The sequence below is a fragment of the Aspergillus neoniger genome, assembly GCF_003184625.1.
Source record: "Aspergillus neoniger CBS 115656 unplaced genomic scaffold BO87scaffold_11, whole genome shotgun sequence".
Lineage (NCBI taxonomy): Eukaryota > Fungi > Ascomycota > Eurotiomycetes > Eurotiales > Aspergillaceae > Aspergillus > Aspergillus neoniger.
Window position 1 is genome coordinate 529942 of NW_020291139.1, and position 13393 is coordinate 543334.

Here is a 13393-nt window from a genome sequence, read left to right on the forward strand (position 1 = left end):
CGGATGCAAACCAGTCAAACACCAACGATAAGATCTGGCGGCGATCATCATCCAATCCATCCATTCATTCACTTCCACTTCTCTTCCGCTTCTAGATGCTAAAGATCGCGACACCACCTCCACCAGTACACTCGTTTCAATGCGCGCTCGCATCTAACCTAACCGACCCCCCATCTCAATCTCCCCATCATTGACGCTTTCCCGCGACTACAATCACGTCGCCCACCACCAAAATGGCCGAACCCGCCGCCGCCGCTGCAACACCGGCCGCATCAAGCGCCCCAGCACCAGCAACAACAACGACCAGTACAGCAGGCCCAACTTCCACCACAACCACCAACTCCACAGCGCCCAATTCCACACCAAACAACAACAATGCCAATTCCAGCTCCAACTCCAATTTCAACTCCAACAACAACACAACCTCAAACAACACCTCAAATCCCAACCCCAACCAATCCAACGACTCCTCCGCTTCATCAACCGCAAACCGCGGCCTCCCCTACTACGAGAAACTCCGCCGCGAACTGCGCGACACACTCCAGAAGAAGCGTTTAATGGATAAGAGCATGGTACGGACACTCCCCCCATCCCCCCCTTCAACTTCCCCGTGTCACGAACCAACACAAATAAACGACAGGCCCAACTCGAAGACCAAATCTACCGCTTCGAACAATCCTACCTGGAAGAAACCACCGCCGGAAACATCATCAAGGGTTTCGACAACTACATCAAGGGCTCATCCAGCGGGGCCGGGATCGGCGGAGCAGGCATTGCCCTCTCATCGAGTATGAGTGGTGGAGGAGGCGCTGCGAGACGAAAGGCGACGGTGTCGGACGCGGATCGTGTGTTTTCGAGGAGTTCCGCGAGTTTTATGCGGGTAGGATTACTTTTCTTCCCTTTCTCTCTATTTCCGTCCCCTTTGTGTTCGATTGTGTGGATGTGTGGATGTGCGTAAGCTGACGGGTTTTTTGTGTTTGTGTTTAGGATTCACCCGCACCTTCATCAGCTCAAACGACGCCGTCGCATGCCGCGACCCCGAATTCCACGTATAATGGATCTACTGGCAAGCCTGGGAACGGCGATGCATCGTCTGCGGCGAATAGTGTGAAGGGGGGCCAGGCGTCGAAGAATAAGAAGAAGTCTGCGGCGAGTAATAAGGACAAGGGGGATGATGATGGGACAGATGGGGATAGGCCGCCTACGAAGAGGTTGAAGATCACTTACGGGAGGGATTGATATATCATTTTATTACTTCGTTTGATTTCATGAGAGTTGGTTGGAGTTGGTAGGTTCTTTGCTGGGTTGGATAGGGAGCTGTGGCGCGCGGAAAACTACTGATTATATTTGTTCGAAGAGTTCGCTGTGTTTGCTAGGTTTCGCTATTTGTCTGTGATATCCTCTGTACTACTAGATTGCATCGGCATTGCTCTGCTAGACTATACATCTCAAAAGATATGTCACTTGGTGTTAGGAACTACAGACAATTTTCCCTTTCACTGCATGGGGACTGACTACAGCTGCAGTCTGCATGTCGCGACCTCGAAGGCTCTCAGCTCGATATCAATGCTCGTGGTCTGTGCATCACTCTTGGACAAGACCAGGCTCGTCTCGTCATCCTCAAGGATATTGCACTTCCATGCCTTCTTGACGGGGAGCTTGGTATTGATGGTGCCACGGCTCTTACCACCTAGGGACTCGTAGATGCGGAGGATGACGCTCTTCCCGGCACGCCGTGGCAGCTCGTCACGAGACACGTCTTCATCGTCTTCACCGCGCTTCACTGTGTCCAACACGAGTGACGGGGAACCGTCCAGCGAGATAGACTTAAACGCATCGCTTGCCTCCTGACCAGATGCGGGCTCCAAGGCAAGAGGATGGTTAAAGCTGTACCCTGCGCGGATCGTGCGATGGTCCAGGGGTCCTGCGTGCGGGAGAATCGCGTAACGGATACGATGATGGCCCATATCTGCATGAGCATCTGGTGCCTTCGGGGCACGAAGCAGGGAGAGGCGCATCATGTTACCGCAAGTTGCAAACCCATACTTGGAATCATTGAGGATCGAGACACCGTAGCCATGCTCAGACAGATCTGCCCACTTGTGGCAGCACACTTCAAACTTGGCCATGTCCCAGCTGTAGCCTATTAGCACCTGCATATGTGGAAAGAAGGGTAGAAATACCTGGTGTTGTAATGAGTAGGGCGATTGATGATTCCGTACTGAGTCTCGTACGATGCTTGTGTGTTCGTGATGTCGACAGGGAATTCGACCTTGAGGAACTTCATAGTCTCCCGCCATTCAACTTCACTTTCCATCTCAACATAGGATGGCTGGTCTCCAACGGCAGCAGCCAGGCTGATAGTCGTCTTGACCCAGCTCTTGTCGCTTATGCGGGTCTCAGTGACCACGCTGACACGATATGGATCGTTTTCAGCGACAGTAGTCTTCCCGGATTGCAACTCTTTCCTCGATTCGAGGTGGAAGACCTCAACGTCCCACGCTTGCCAGTAGAGTGGTTTATCGTCGAAAATGACAAGCTGATTAGCCTTTTCGCCCTTGGCAACGATTTCGCGCTTTTCCTCCAGATCGTACAACGATGTGATGACTCCGTCGTGCACATCTACCCTCAGTTTTTCATTCTGTAAACGGAAAACACCGGGCTCGATCTCGGAAACAGTCACAGCAGGCGCTCTGCTCGAAACTGTAGGAAGCTGGCCCTTGATAGGACCACTTTCACCACTGACAATGGCGTACCTAGGGCCACCCGCAGTTGTAAAATCAGCAGGGACCTTGACTACTTCTGAGCGAGGCCAGGGCAATGTGTTGATTGCGACAAGACCCTTAGCGGTGCTGCTGCCAAATCCAAGAGCTTGGAGGGCTTCCTTCCGAACCTTGTTGCCAATTTCGAAAACCTTCTTGTATAGCTCTTTGGAGTCATCGTAGCACATCTCGATGCTGCTACCGGGGAGGCAATCATGAAATTGGCACAGAAGTACATCTTCCCACATCTCGTCAATTTCCCCCTTGGGGTACTTATACTTGTCGGCAGGCTGCTCAAGAGTAGCGAGAGTAGCAAGGTATTCAATCTCCCTAAGCAAGAACTCTGACTTGCGGTTTCCCCGTTTGTTGTTGGCCTGCGTGGTATATGTACCCCGATGTAGTTCGAAATATAATTCACCATACCACGTTGCGAAGCGGGTACCTTGTTCTACCTTCTTCTCGAGCTTTGCGAAGAATTCATCGACCGAATTTCCCATCTTGACACGAGGAAGCAAGCCAACCTTGTCACTGAGACCGCGGCAGCGGCGCAGCTTCTCCAGATGTTCAAAGGTTGGCCCGCCACCACCATCGCCCTTGCCGAATACTAAGAGTGACGTGTTGTCGTTGTCCATTGACTTGTGTTGAGTCACGCTACGCTTCACGTCACCAAAGTGAGCGCTCGCAGTGTATGTCTCCGCTGGTGGCATGTGGCACATAACCTGGCTCCCATCGAGTGCAACCCAGAGGAATGTGGTGTGTGGGAAGTTGTTGATATTATTCCAACTGAGCTTTTGGGTGAGGAAGCGACTCATACCGGCTAGACGACAGATCTGAGGTATCTGCGTAGAGTAGCCAAAGGTATCCGGGAGCCAGAAGGTTGTACAGCGTTCACCGAAGTTTCTCTCAAAGAAGCGTTGGCCGTAGAGAAACTGTCTCACCAGCGACTCTCCGCTGGGCATATTGGTGTCATGCTCGACCCAGCTGCCACCGATAGGCTGGAAGTGACCTTTCTTAACCCACTGTTTGACGCGTTCAAAGACAGATGGATAGTATTGTTTGAGCCACTTGAACTGCTGTGCCTGCGAGCAAGCGAAGCGATGCTCCGGGTATCGGTCCATCAAATCACATTGGTTTGACCAGGACCGGGCAACCTTACGCTTAGTCTCCGCCCAGGGCCACAACCAGCAAGTATCAATATGGCAATGCCCGATAGCGTAGACGATGGGTTCCGTGTCGGTCTCGTACACTTGGGAAGAATCTACTTTACTACCCAGGTACTTCTGGGCTATTTTGCGTGCCTCCTTGATTGATTCATTGCTGCCTTCCCCAGCAATGAACGCATCAATGATAGCATTGCCGACCATATTGGCCTCATGCGACTCCCAGCCATCACCAGGGAATTCCCTGGCCGCATCTAGTGTACCAAGTCAGTAACCAACGACGGGATAGTCTATCGCCTAGCAGCCAATAGCGGCACAAGCTGCTTAAAGTTACTGGTCCGAACATACCTCCAATAATCCAGAAGTCGTAGAACAATGCCCGTGCCTCTAGGTTGACGGCCGTGATTTGAGCTTTGTGCAAAGTATAGTATTTGTTAGGGTTGGGCGGCTGGATGGAATCACCCCCAGGCGCATTTCCAAACATGCCATTGCAGGCCATCTCGATGTAGAAGGTATGTTCCTTCCCATCCCGCCAGGCATCGGGGATGATCCACTCGATACGCTCGTTGCCACCAGTGAGACCTTGAAGTGGTCGACCCTCTTCCGTCCAGACTAGACCCTCGTTGTTTGCATCCCAGTGAAACTCCAGGCGTTCCTTTTTGCGCATGTCCTCCGGGACCGTCAGGCGGATGCGGAACCAATGAGTGGACCAGCTTGGCCCGAACGATGCTCCGATGTGGGTAGGTTTAAATTCATTGGAGGTAGCCTCTTTGAAAGTTGGGCGCTGAAGGTCAGGGACGGAGTATACCGAAAGCTTGACATGGTCTTCGTCGGAATTGACGGCCTCGTTCAGCTTGCTAGTAAATCTTTAGTATAGTTCGGACGCAAGATAGACGATCGGAAGAATGAGAAATGTGTGCAATAAGACCACAATGAGAATGTACTTACGAGATGAGGTTCTGGCCTTCGTACTGTCCGGTGGCGGTGAATTGCTTGAGACGGTCGGTGTAGATGCTCTTGATGCGTTGACCGACTGGGCCGGCGGGAGTCTGGGGAAGGGCGCTGGGAGCTTGCCGGGGAACGTCTCCACCCATGGTAGCGGGTCTAGATCAGTGGAGTGATGGGATAAACAGATTTGGATGCAACGATTGATAATTTAAAACATTTGATAGATTCGAATGAATCGGATGATCAAAAGAGGAGGGAGTTTGCTCAAAGGAAAGAAGAGGGGAAGTGAGGAGTCGCCAGGAACGGCCAGGAACACGACAGGGCAGGTGACATGACGTTGGATGCAGGCATTCCTGTGCTGATCCGGGGTGGCTGTTATGTCAGCCATTCATTCCCCATTGCCTTTTGCGGAAGACAATAGAAAGATGGTGTGAACAGATACATTGTCAATTTTCAATTTTTGAAATATTAGTGTTTTGGTGAGAGCATTAAATTGGTTTGTGAAGTTTAGTCGGATTTGGATGGATGATAATAGTGTGGTATACTGACCCAAGCACAGACATCCATCAAGCTCGAAGGCTCGCGTCCGACCACCCCGAGCTTACGAAGGCTGCACAACAATACGATGTCTACCTGGCCTTCTACTTACCGCAATATGAGCTAATATATTGGGTGTCAACTAGGATTGACATGACCCTGCCATAGTGAGTTGACCCTTGTCTGCCAACGTTCGGGCGTCCCAGCCACATGCTCTTAGAAGGCCGACCAGACCTAGCGCGCTGAACTGTTACTTTTTGATGGATAACATCGATAGGCAGTCTTTAGTTGGCACATCGCCATCGTACTCAATGGCAGTGGCCGCTTGCGAGGTAGAGGTCTGACGGGACTATAGCACCGTGATAAAACTTACCTCCTGCATCAGTATATTGCAGCCATTGCACACATCGTTCTATCAAACGATCGAGGAACATCTTCTTGGGCGATAAGACTGCAATATCTGCTGAAATCGATAGTAGTGTGACTGGGTCGCTGAGCAAACTCAGGATAGCTGCCTCTCTTCTTAAACTGTCCAATGTCCACAACTAGCCCTTGGCATCCAGATACTTCATCACGATTGATCGACATATGTATCGAGCTCCGAGAAGATCAACATTGTACTATGGACCAGGAACACAAGCAGTACATATACTAGTAAATAGCAGCACGATTAGTGGGGTGCTTGTAGCAATGTCAAAGGCAAAGGCCATACTTGAAAATTGTGGCAGTGAGCATCGCCTACTTTAAGTATGATTAAGATCGTATTTATAATTTTTCGAGCAGACTTTTTCTGCAAGTGTTATCCACCTTTAGGGTGGCCGGTGATGGAGTTAGGTTCGGGTCACTCTTTCTGCCCTTTAGTCGGCTTAGAGCCGTTGGCGTATCAGCTTGTGTTGTAGCTGCATCAGAAAAGTCTGTATCCCTCACTAGTAGGGGCATCAAAGTCTTGTTCCCCCGAGATAATGTTGTTGCAATTGAATCTTCCAACGTCATGGTCGGAGAGACCATCAGCTATCAGCCGTATCACATGACCGTATAGTACTTCGCCCTCCGGGTTTCCATTTCTGGAAACAATTTAAGGTTAAACTGCACCCCACGCTGGAGAAAACAGCGGCTCTTGGGCAGACAACCGTCTCACTCGCCAATAATGGGCTTTTTCTATCATTTATGAGAGCATTTCACCGCGAACATCAGTTACTGACTAATAAATATTCTTCTTGCCGATGGCAGACACTCTCTGAGTGACATCATGAACAAGCGGGGTTTTGAAGGATCTCCATTAGTCAGCCAGCTTGGGCAGCAGCCCAGTAGCGCTAAACCCAGAAAGGCCAAGGAATTCCCGTGACAATTTTCCACGGACAGCGAGCAGGGCAATAGCAACCGGGCCAAAGTAATATAGGTGCGGGGCAGTGGAGGGGAGAAAATCTGCTAAAAAATCACTCGGAGTCAAAGAGAACCTCCCAGAAATTAAAACCCACTGACATCGACTTTCCTAAAGGAGGAAACAAATCCCACCACCGCCATCGGACTATCACCTAGCTATTTCCTCGGGGGTTGCAGGCGTGTGCCTCGATTTGTAATCCCCCATCATCAGATAACTCCGAAAATTCGCTGATAACCGTCAAAACACAATCTCTGCCACTTTCCCCGCCACCCAATCACAACGCCGTCAGATGACAATTGAGTCAGCCAGACGAAACCCAAAACGAGCATCCGATCACGGCCACTGATCACTTTTGAACCTCAATTTCCACTCCCTTCCATTTATACCCCAACTATCTCCTCTCCCTTCTCCCTTCACGGACGAACTCGCAGGTAGACCGACACAATGGCTCCCTCGTTCGTGACCATCGACACAACGCCTGATTTCGACATGGCACCCGCCCCCTCCTTCCAGCCCATGTCGACCGGCAGCCCCTCCAAGCGCACTCTCCTCCTCGCTCCCCCCTCCATCGCCACTCAAGAAGAGAAGCTCCGGGACCTTTTCACTACCTTTGACCGCTCCACAACCGACTTGCAGATGCTTGACCGCATATCTGCCGGCTTCGTTTCCCTCCCCGCCAACACCTACGATCACATTGTCGTCCTAACCGATACCGATGGCACGCGGCGGTCGGAGGCTCTCCACCTGCTCACGCGGGATGTCTACACCGCGTTAGTTCCCTGTATGAAGGCGGGAGCGAAGCTACAGACCCAGGATAACTTTTTCGGAGAGGCCGAGGAGCGCGAGGCGGTCTTGGCGGGGCTGATCAAGACCGATGCCGGATTTGAGAAGATGGACCAGCCCAAGTCGTTCGCGATTCCTCTGCGACGCAATGGGAAGAAGAAGGATGCTGTGAAGACAGAGACCGTTGCTCCTGCACCTGCGCCTGCCCCGCCCGTGCAGCCTGTCACTGTGGGCATGATTAATAATGACGACGATTACGAGAACGACGATGATCTGATCGACGAGGATACCCTGCTGTCGGATGAGGATTTGAAGAGACCTATTCAGCGTAAGTCCCATTCATACCTCGATAATTCTTGTGGAATTTGAACCATGCTAACAATGCATGCATCACAGCCCCCGAATGCCAGCCCAAGCCCGGCCGCCGGCGTCGCGCCTGCAAGGACTGCACGTGCGGACTCGCAGCACGACTCGAGGCAGAGGAACAAGCGGAGCGGGAGAAGGCAGACAAGGCTCTGAACGTGATGAAGCTGGAAACGGAGGACCTGAACGAGCTGGACTTTACCGTTCAGGGTAAGACAGGCTCGTGTGGAAACTGCGCCCTGGGCGATGCCTTCCGGTGCGCGGGCTGTCCGTTCATCGGATTGCCGGCATTCAAGCCGGGCCAGGAGGTGCAGATCCTGGAAAACGTTGCGCAGTTGTGAAAGCTTCCTTTTCAGTTCTTCTCAGGTCGGGTCTCTTTATTAATTTCGGTTCCTTGTGGGTTGGCTGGTTGGTTTGCTTGGACAGGCGATGGTTGGGCGCAGGATAAAATAGAATACCTTAGTATCTTAGTTTAGCCTTTGATTTATCATGACCTAACTCTATGAAATATATAGGGTTGCATTTAGGAATATCAGTGACCTACTATTCGTTCCTATTGCATCGCTTGATAAACAGAATAGTTGTAACCTTACTGCACATGCAGTACTGCACCTTCCAGCAAAAAATAAGTATAATATGCAATCCAGCAACTTGCCCACACCATCGAATTCAAACCCATTGACAGAGCCCCAAGCACGAACCTCATTCCCACCATCCCACTCCCACTCCCACACACTCACCTTATCCCTCCTACCTACCTCCTCCTCCGTACTAGTAGTAGTAAATACACCACATCCAAATCCCAATTCCATCCATCCCCACAATCATGGCAAATACTAGCACAAAATCTCCCAAGAAACAAAACCCAAAAGTAACACAACACCACAAATCCACTGGAATGAGTTAGAAGTCGCACAGCATTATCCATCCACCCCATCCCTAGATCACTACAAATCTATAATACACTCCTACTATAGAAGAAAGATAATATAGTATCTACTAAGCAGCTAATCAGCTGATATTATAGCTAGCTTAAAGGGTTAGTATTCGAAGCAAGGGTTTACACAGTATGCACAGGTATCGTAAATTTATTTGCATGCTTAAGACTACAGATACGTACAGCTACAGCCACGATGAATGTATTTCTATATTATGGATAGGGATGAAAGACTTGGGTGATTTGAGTTGGTCAGAGATATATGATGTTTCAGTAGCAAATTACAAATGTCTATGGTTGTCAACGGATACTGACATTGTGTTTAATTTTGTGCCTAGGGGGTGAAAGACAGGGCAAGGGTTAGGGAAAGGAAAGAGAGACATTTGATCCAGGAGAATTTCCTAGTCAGATCATGTGCGGGTGCTGCATATGCAAGTATTGGGGATTGATATGTAAGGGATAGGGCACGTGTTGCATTATCATCTTACAGTATGGGTTGCATTCTTTTGGGTGGGGTGCGGTGTATTCAATTACTGCGATTATTGGACGATTAGTCTGACTGTTTTGGGTTGTAGATGATAAGATTCGATATTGGGTCATTATAAGCTAGTATTCCTCAATGTAATATACCAAAAAGTTGAAGTGGCTATAGATAAAGCATCTATAGGTGCATCCCCAACGCCAAGCAGAGACCCTGAAAATGCCAACGGGATATCACGGTAATGACTAGAGTTGCAGGACAAGACGAGAGTTGTAGACGTAGAGAGTGACCGGAAATAATAAGGACAGGCTAATTGGATAACATGGACAATGAAGCGAATGGGATATCATAAACATAGAAAGGAAAGAAGACGGAACGAGAAAGGAAAGTCTGAGAGGAGAGATAGTGAGCTTTTCGTTCTAAATCCATGGATCGGTCTGTCCGTAATTGTTATTGTATGGACTGACTGGTCCGACTAGTCGGATTTGTGATTTCAGCTCTGTGTGCCGTCGATCGCCTCGCACCCCGATCATCTTCTTCCGCGCGCCGTCAAGGGCGTCGAGGATATGATGGGTGCCGTCTTGGATAGCTCGGACGCAGTCCCGAGTGTTCTGCTGTAGTTGAGACCGGGCGGGTGGCGTCAGGGGTGGCGTTGCGGAGGACACAAAGCCCTTCTTTGACGAGCGTCGTTTCCGATAGCGAGGGAACCGAACATTAGGGCTCTGTCGGTAACTGATGCGCTTCTCGCGACCTGGCTTCTCCCAGATCGCCGCACCGTACTTCTGATACGGCGACATCGGCACTGCTAGCTGCTTCTTCCGTGGGGACGCCAGAGGCCGCGGGTGCGGGCCGCGCGCACCCATGGTTGAGCGAGTGGACATGCGCGATAGGCGTTTATTCGAGGGTGAGACATCCACTGGGCTCAGAGGAGACCTTGGACTTCCAGGATGATAATATTCGTCGGTGGTGGTGATCTTGCTCGATGGCGTGGGGGTGCGCACAGGATCCACTGAACCTGCTGTGGGGGGTGAGGACCGATTGCTCTTGTTTCGTTCCAGGGAATTTTTCGACAAGCGCCGTTGCACATAGGAGCGAATGGAATTGCGCACGTCCTGAGCGAGGGCGCGTCCACTTCGATCGGATGAGTTCCAACGGTTGCGGCTGGCGAAGTCGAACACGGTGAGGTTCAGTTTACTGCCGTTCTTTTTGCGGGGGTGAGTGGGAAAACGCGGGGATGCCGGGAGAGCCGACGGAGTAGCCAGCTCAGGGAAAAAGTCCCATTTCTTCTCCCGGAAGTAATGGTTGGGGCCAACCCGGTTAGCGACCCAGGGTTGGGCTCGGTCGGAGTGGTCATCGTGGAGGAAAGTAGTGGTGATGGCGAAGGGTGCGGACTTTGGATGGTCATTGTGGTGCTGGTGATGGTCGTCATGCTGGTACGGGTCGATGGGCCCGGTAGTGGGTGGATGATCGACAAGCTCGGACAGATCGTCCGAACCAGAGCGGACAAAAACAGGGTAACTCTCGGACGAATCCGCCGAAAAGCGTCGGCTGTCATCGTAGAAGCTGGAAATGGTACTACTGTCATCACTCCATGCAGTGGAGCCCTCATCCATCGACGGGGTCTCAGGCAGTGGCTTGGGAGGCAGCTCAGGGAGCGGCTTATCAATATGTCGCAGTGCCGGGCGAGCAGGGGGCACTGGCACTCGAGGAGGAACGACTTGCTCTAGTCCCTCCAAGGACCGAGAGGGCCTCACTGGAGGGGCCTGTCTAGGAAGTGCCAACGAGGACGGAGAAAGCATGATGCTGTTGTGCTAGATGGAGAGGGGGGGGGGGGGGTTGGGAGTGGGGAGTAATATTCCCGTGGCTCGGGCCAGGAACTGGGAAGTATATCGTTGGCAGTGCCAGGAGATAGTTTATAGAGTTGGCACGAAGGGAGGGGAAGGGATGTCTCAAAAGACCTTTCCCCCTCCGGAAGGATGGGGGGAAAGAATAGAGAAAAACGTGGCAAGGGAAAGACAAGCAGAACCAAGAAGCAGAAGGAGTGAAGAGAAAGAAGCCGAAGAAGAGAAAGATAACCAGCGAGAGGCACCAGCCGGGAGGGAAATGGGCCCGATTTGGATGTTCTCCGTAGGCGAAGTACCAAAATTGTGACCCGAATACGGCCAGCGTCGTTGCTTTTTTGACTTTGCTCGCCAGTCGCCGGTCTTGATGCGATTTTAACCTTTTTTTGGCGTCCAGGATGACAGGCCAGCAAGCAGGGCAAGCAAACAATCACACGACCGTCACCCGTGCAAGTCAGTCAGTCAGCCTGTGGCCAGTGTCTTTATCCGGCAGTGTAGAGATAAAGAACCCGCCGGGACCATGGTTCAACAAGAAGAGAACGAGGGGAAAGGCAAAAAGAAAGGAATGAAGATGAACGAAGAAGGGAGGAAGGGAGAAGAAGAAGGGGAGAGAGAAGGGAGACGATAGGATGGAGTTTAAAGGGAGATGGGTTTAATAATAATAATCATAAAAATAATAATCATTAGAGGAAGAAGGAAGAAGGAAGAAGAGGAGAACGAGGCCGACGACAAGAAACTCAGCAGCGGATGGATGTGATGGGATCCATCAGGGAGGGTCGCCATATGCAGCTCGTCAAGCTCCGTCTGGCTGGTCCGGCCGTTCATCCCTAGATCCCAAGGAGTTCGGGGCGGAGTCCATGTAGAATTTTGGGAAAATCCATGGGATAAAAAATTAAAATAAATATTTAAAAAGCAAAAATAAAAAGCGACATATCTCAAGGGCAGTTCCTGGCCGAACTGCAGGATGGGATCGTCGTGGTCATCATCATGGGCGGGAATAGCCTCATGAGAGTGACACCCTCATGCAAGGGATGGACCGGGGGGTGTGGATGGTGTGTGTGGATGGTGTGTGGGTGGGCTTGCTGAGGGGCGCGCCATTAGGGTGATTTCCGTTCACTTTTCGTCTACAATTACCGGAAATTCTGGTTCTGGCTCTAGATAGAATATTGATTGAATGATTTGGAAGTTAGGAAGAACACAATTGACACAGAGGCTGAGAGAAAGATAGACATGGGAAGGTCCAGACATTTGATGGATGGGGGAAAGATCGGGTTAGGGCCGGGGAAGAATACGAAGCGCAATAACCAACAATTCTGGAGTCGCCGAGTGATCCCAGCTTACTTGCTTGCTGATTGCTGGATTGCTGATTACTGAACCCCGGAAGTCGATCCTTTCCTTCCGTCAGAAATGGGATCTGAATGGTTCATGGCATGGCGGGTTTATTCTTAGTGATTCTTAGTTGGATCAACACTAATCGACTCAACTAAACCAACTAAACTAAGTACTAGTCGCGCTGGTCGTTGCCAGTCAAACAAAGAAACCTGGACGCCGCTTATCCCTGGTTGCCCTCCTCCACAGCCCTCATCCTTCAGCCTTTCAGCTTGCACACTCTTTCTTACTCTTTTGCTTTTTACTTTCTCATTTTCTGCTATCTACCTAACTGACTTTTGGCATTTCACGTTGCTTACTCTTCTATCCCTGCACTCAATTGAACTTAATTCCGCAATGATGGCTTAACTATTCAGCATGTCCCCTCGTCTTTTGTCAACTAAAAAGACAAAAGAAAAGAGACGGAAAAAAGAAAAGTCTGCATAGAAAAGTGACACGCATACTCACTGTAGGGAATCACACAAGATAGATCATATTGCGGTATGGAGATCGCCTTTGACAGACCCTCTTCCCTTTTGCTTCTGTCCCTCTTCTCTGCACGCTTAGCGTGGCCTAGTTTTCTTAGTCGCGTTGACTTACTCCCCTAGCTGCTTCTCTTCTTCGTTGCTTATCCCTGCTTCTTTCTTTTCTTTTCTTTTTCTTCCCCTTAGTTCGAAAGGTACATATACTCTCCTATATGACAGGTAACACAGATAGTCTATCCAGCATGACATTCTTCTGGCTTCACCACAGACCAGAAGGATCAGTGTCGGTAATCACCTCTCATCAGGGCAGATAGACGGCAACCAACCGACGAATGACGCCTCGG

The 13393-nt window shown here is 50.6% G+C and overlaps 5 protein-coding genes across 5 annotated transcripts; 2 read left to right on the forward strand and 3 right to left on the reverse strand.

Annotated features, from left to right (window-relative positions):
* The first annotated feature begins 80 nt into the window (after positions 1-80).
* Positions 81-1475, forward strand: BO87DRAFT_375355 (chromatin modification-related protein EAF6/MEAF6). The gene is made up of 3 exons (XM_025623014.1): positions 81-572; positions 641-880; positions 988-1475. Exons 1-3 carry the CDS (start codon positions 234-236, stop codon positions 1237-1239), a joined length of 831 nt encoding a protein of 276 aa, XP_025481215.1. The 5' UTR covers positions 81-233; the 3' UTR covers positions 1240-1475.
* Positions 1356-5150, reverse strand: ams1 (alpha-mannosidase). The gene is made up of 4 exons (XM_025623015.1): positions 4871-5150; positions 4271-4779; positions 2184-4176; positions 1356-2136 (listed from the first exon to the last, which is right to left on the reverse strand). Exons 1-4 carry the CDS (start codon positions 5014-5016, stop codon positions 1515-1517), a joined length of 3270 nt encoding a protein of 1089 aa, XP_025481216.1. The 5' UTR covers positions 5017-5150; the 3' UTR covers positions 1356-1514.
* Positions 5151-7235: 2085 nt separating this feature from the next.
* On the forward strand, positions 7236-8278 carry BO87DRAFT_305149 (Fe-S cluster assembly protein Dre2; the record flags this gene model as incomplete). Its single annotated transcript, XM_025619308.1, has 2 exons — positions 7236-7902; positions 7971-8278. The coding sequence occupies 2 exons, from the start codon at positions 7236-7238 to the stop codon at positions 8276-8278; spliced, it is 975 nt and encodes a 324-aa protein (XP_025481217.1).
* Positions 8279-9468: 1190 nt separating this feature from the next.
* BO87DRAFT_375358 (uncharacterized protein) lies at positions 9469-11190 on the reverse strand. The gene has a single exon (XM_025623016.1). The coding sequence runs from the start codon at positions 11152-11154 to the stop codon at positions 9775-9777; it is 1380 nt and encodes a 459-aa protein (XP_025481218.1). The 5' UTR covers positions 11155-11190; the 3' UTR covers positions 9469-9774.
* Positions 11191-11798: 608 nt separating this feature from the next.
* Positions 11799-12165, reverse strand: BO87DRAFT_22752 (uncharacterized protein). Its single transcript, XM_025618735.1, has one exon. The coding sequence runs from the start codon at positions 12019-12021 to the stop codon at positions 11833-11835; it is 189 nt and encodes a 62-aa protein (XP_025481219.1). The 5' UTR covers positions 12022-12165; the 3' UTR covers positions 11799-11832.
* Between the last annotated feature and the right edge of the window lie 1228 nt (positions 12166-13393).

Excerpts from the sequence above, each read along its gene's own strand:
- BO87DRAFT_22752 (XM_025618735.1), bottom strand. The coding sequence starts at position 12,021 with ATGAACGGCCGGACCAGCCAGACGGAGCTTGACGAGCTGCATATGGCG.
- BO87DRAFT_375358 (XM_025623016.1), bottom strand. The coding sequence starts at position 11,154 with ATGCTTTCTCCGTCCTCGTTGGCACTTCCTAGACAGGCCCCTCCAGTG.
- ams1 (XM_025623015.1), bottom strand. The coding sequence starts at position 5,016 with ATGGGTGGAGACGTTCCCCGGCAAGCTCCCAGCGCCCTTCCCCAGACT. Across the intron at positions 4,177-4,270 it reads CGACTTCTGGATTATTGGAG|ATGCGGCCAGGGAATTCCCT; the intron begins GTATGTTCGGAC and ends TTGGTACACTAG. Across the intron at positions 2,137-2,183 it reads CCTACTCATTACAACACCAG|CTGGGACATGGCCAAGTTTG; the intron begins GTATTTCTACCC and ends AATAGGCTACAG.
- BO87DRAFT_375355 (XM_025623014.1), top strand. The coding sequence starts at position 234 with ATGGCCGAACCCGCCGCCGCCGCTGCAACACCGGCCGCATCAAGCGCC. Across the intron at positions 573-640 it reads GTTTAATGGATAAGAGCATG|GCCCAACTCGAAGACCAAAT; the intron begins GTACGGACACTC and ends AATAAACGACAG. Across the intron at positions 881-987 it reads GTTCCGCGAGTTTTATGCGG|GATTCACCCGCACCTTCATC; the intron begins GTAGGATTACTT and ends GTTTGTGTTTAG.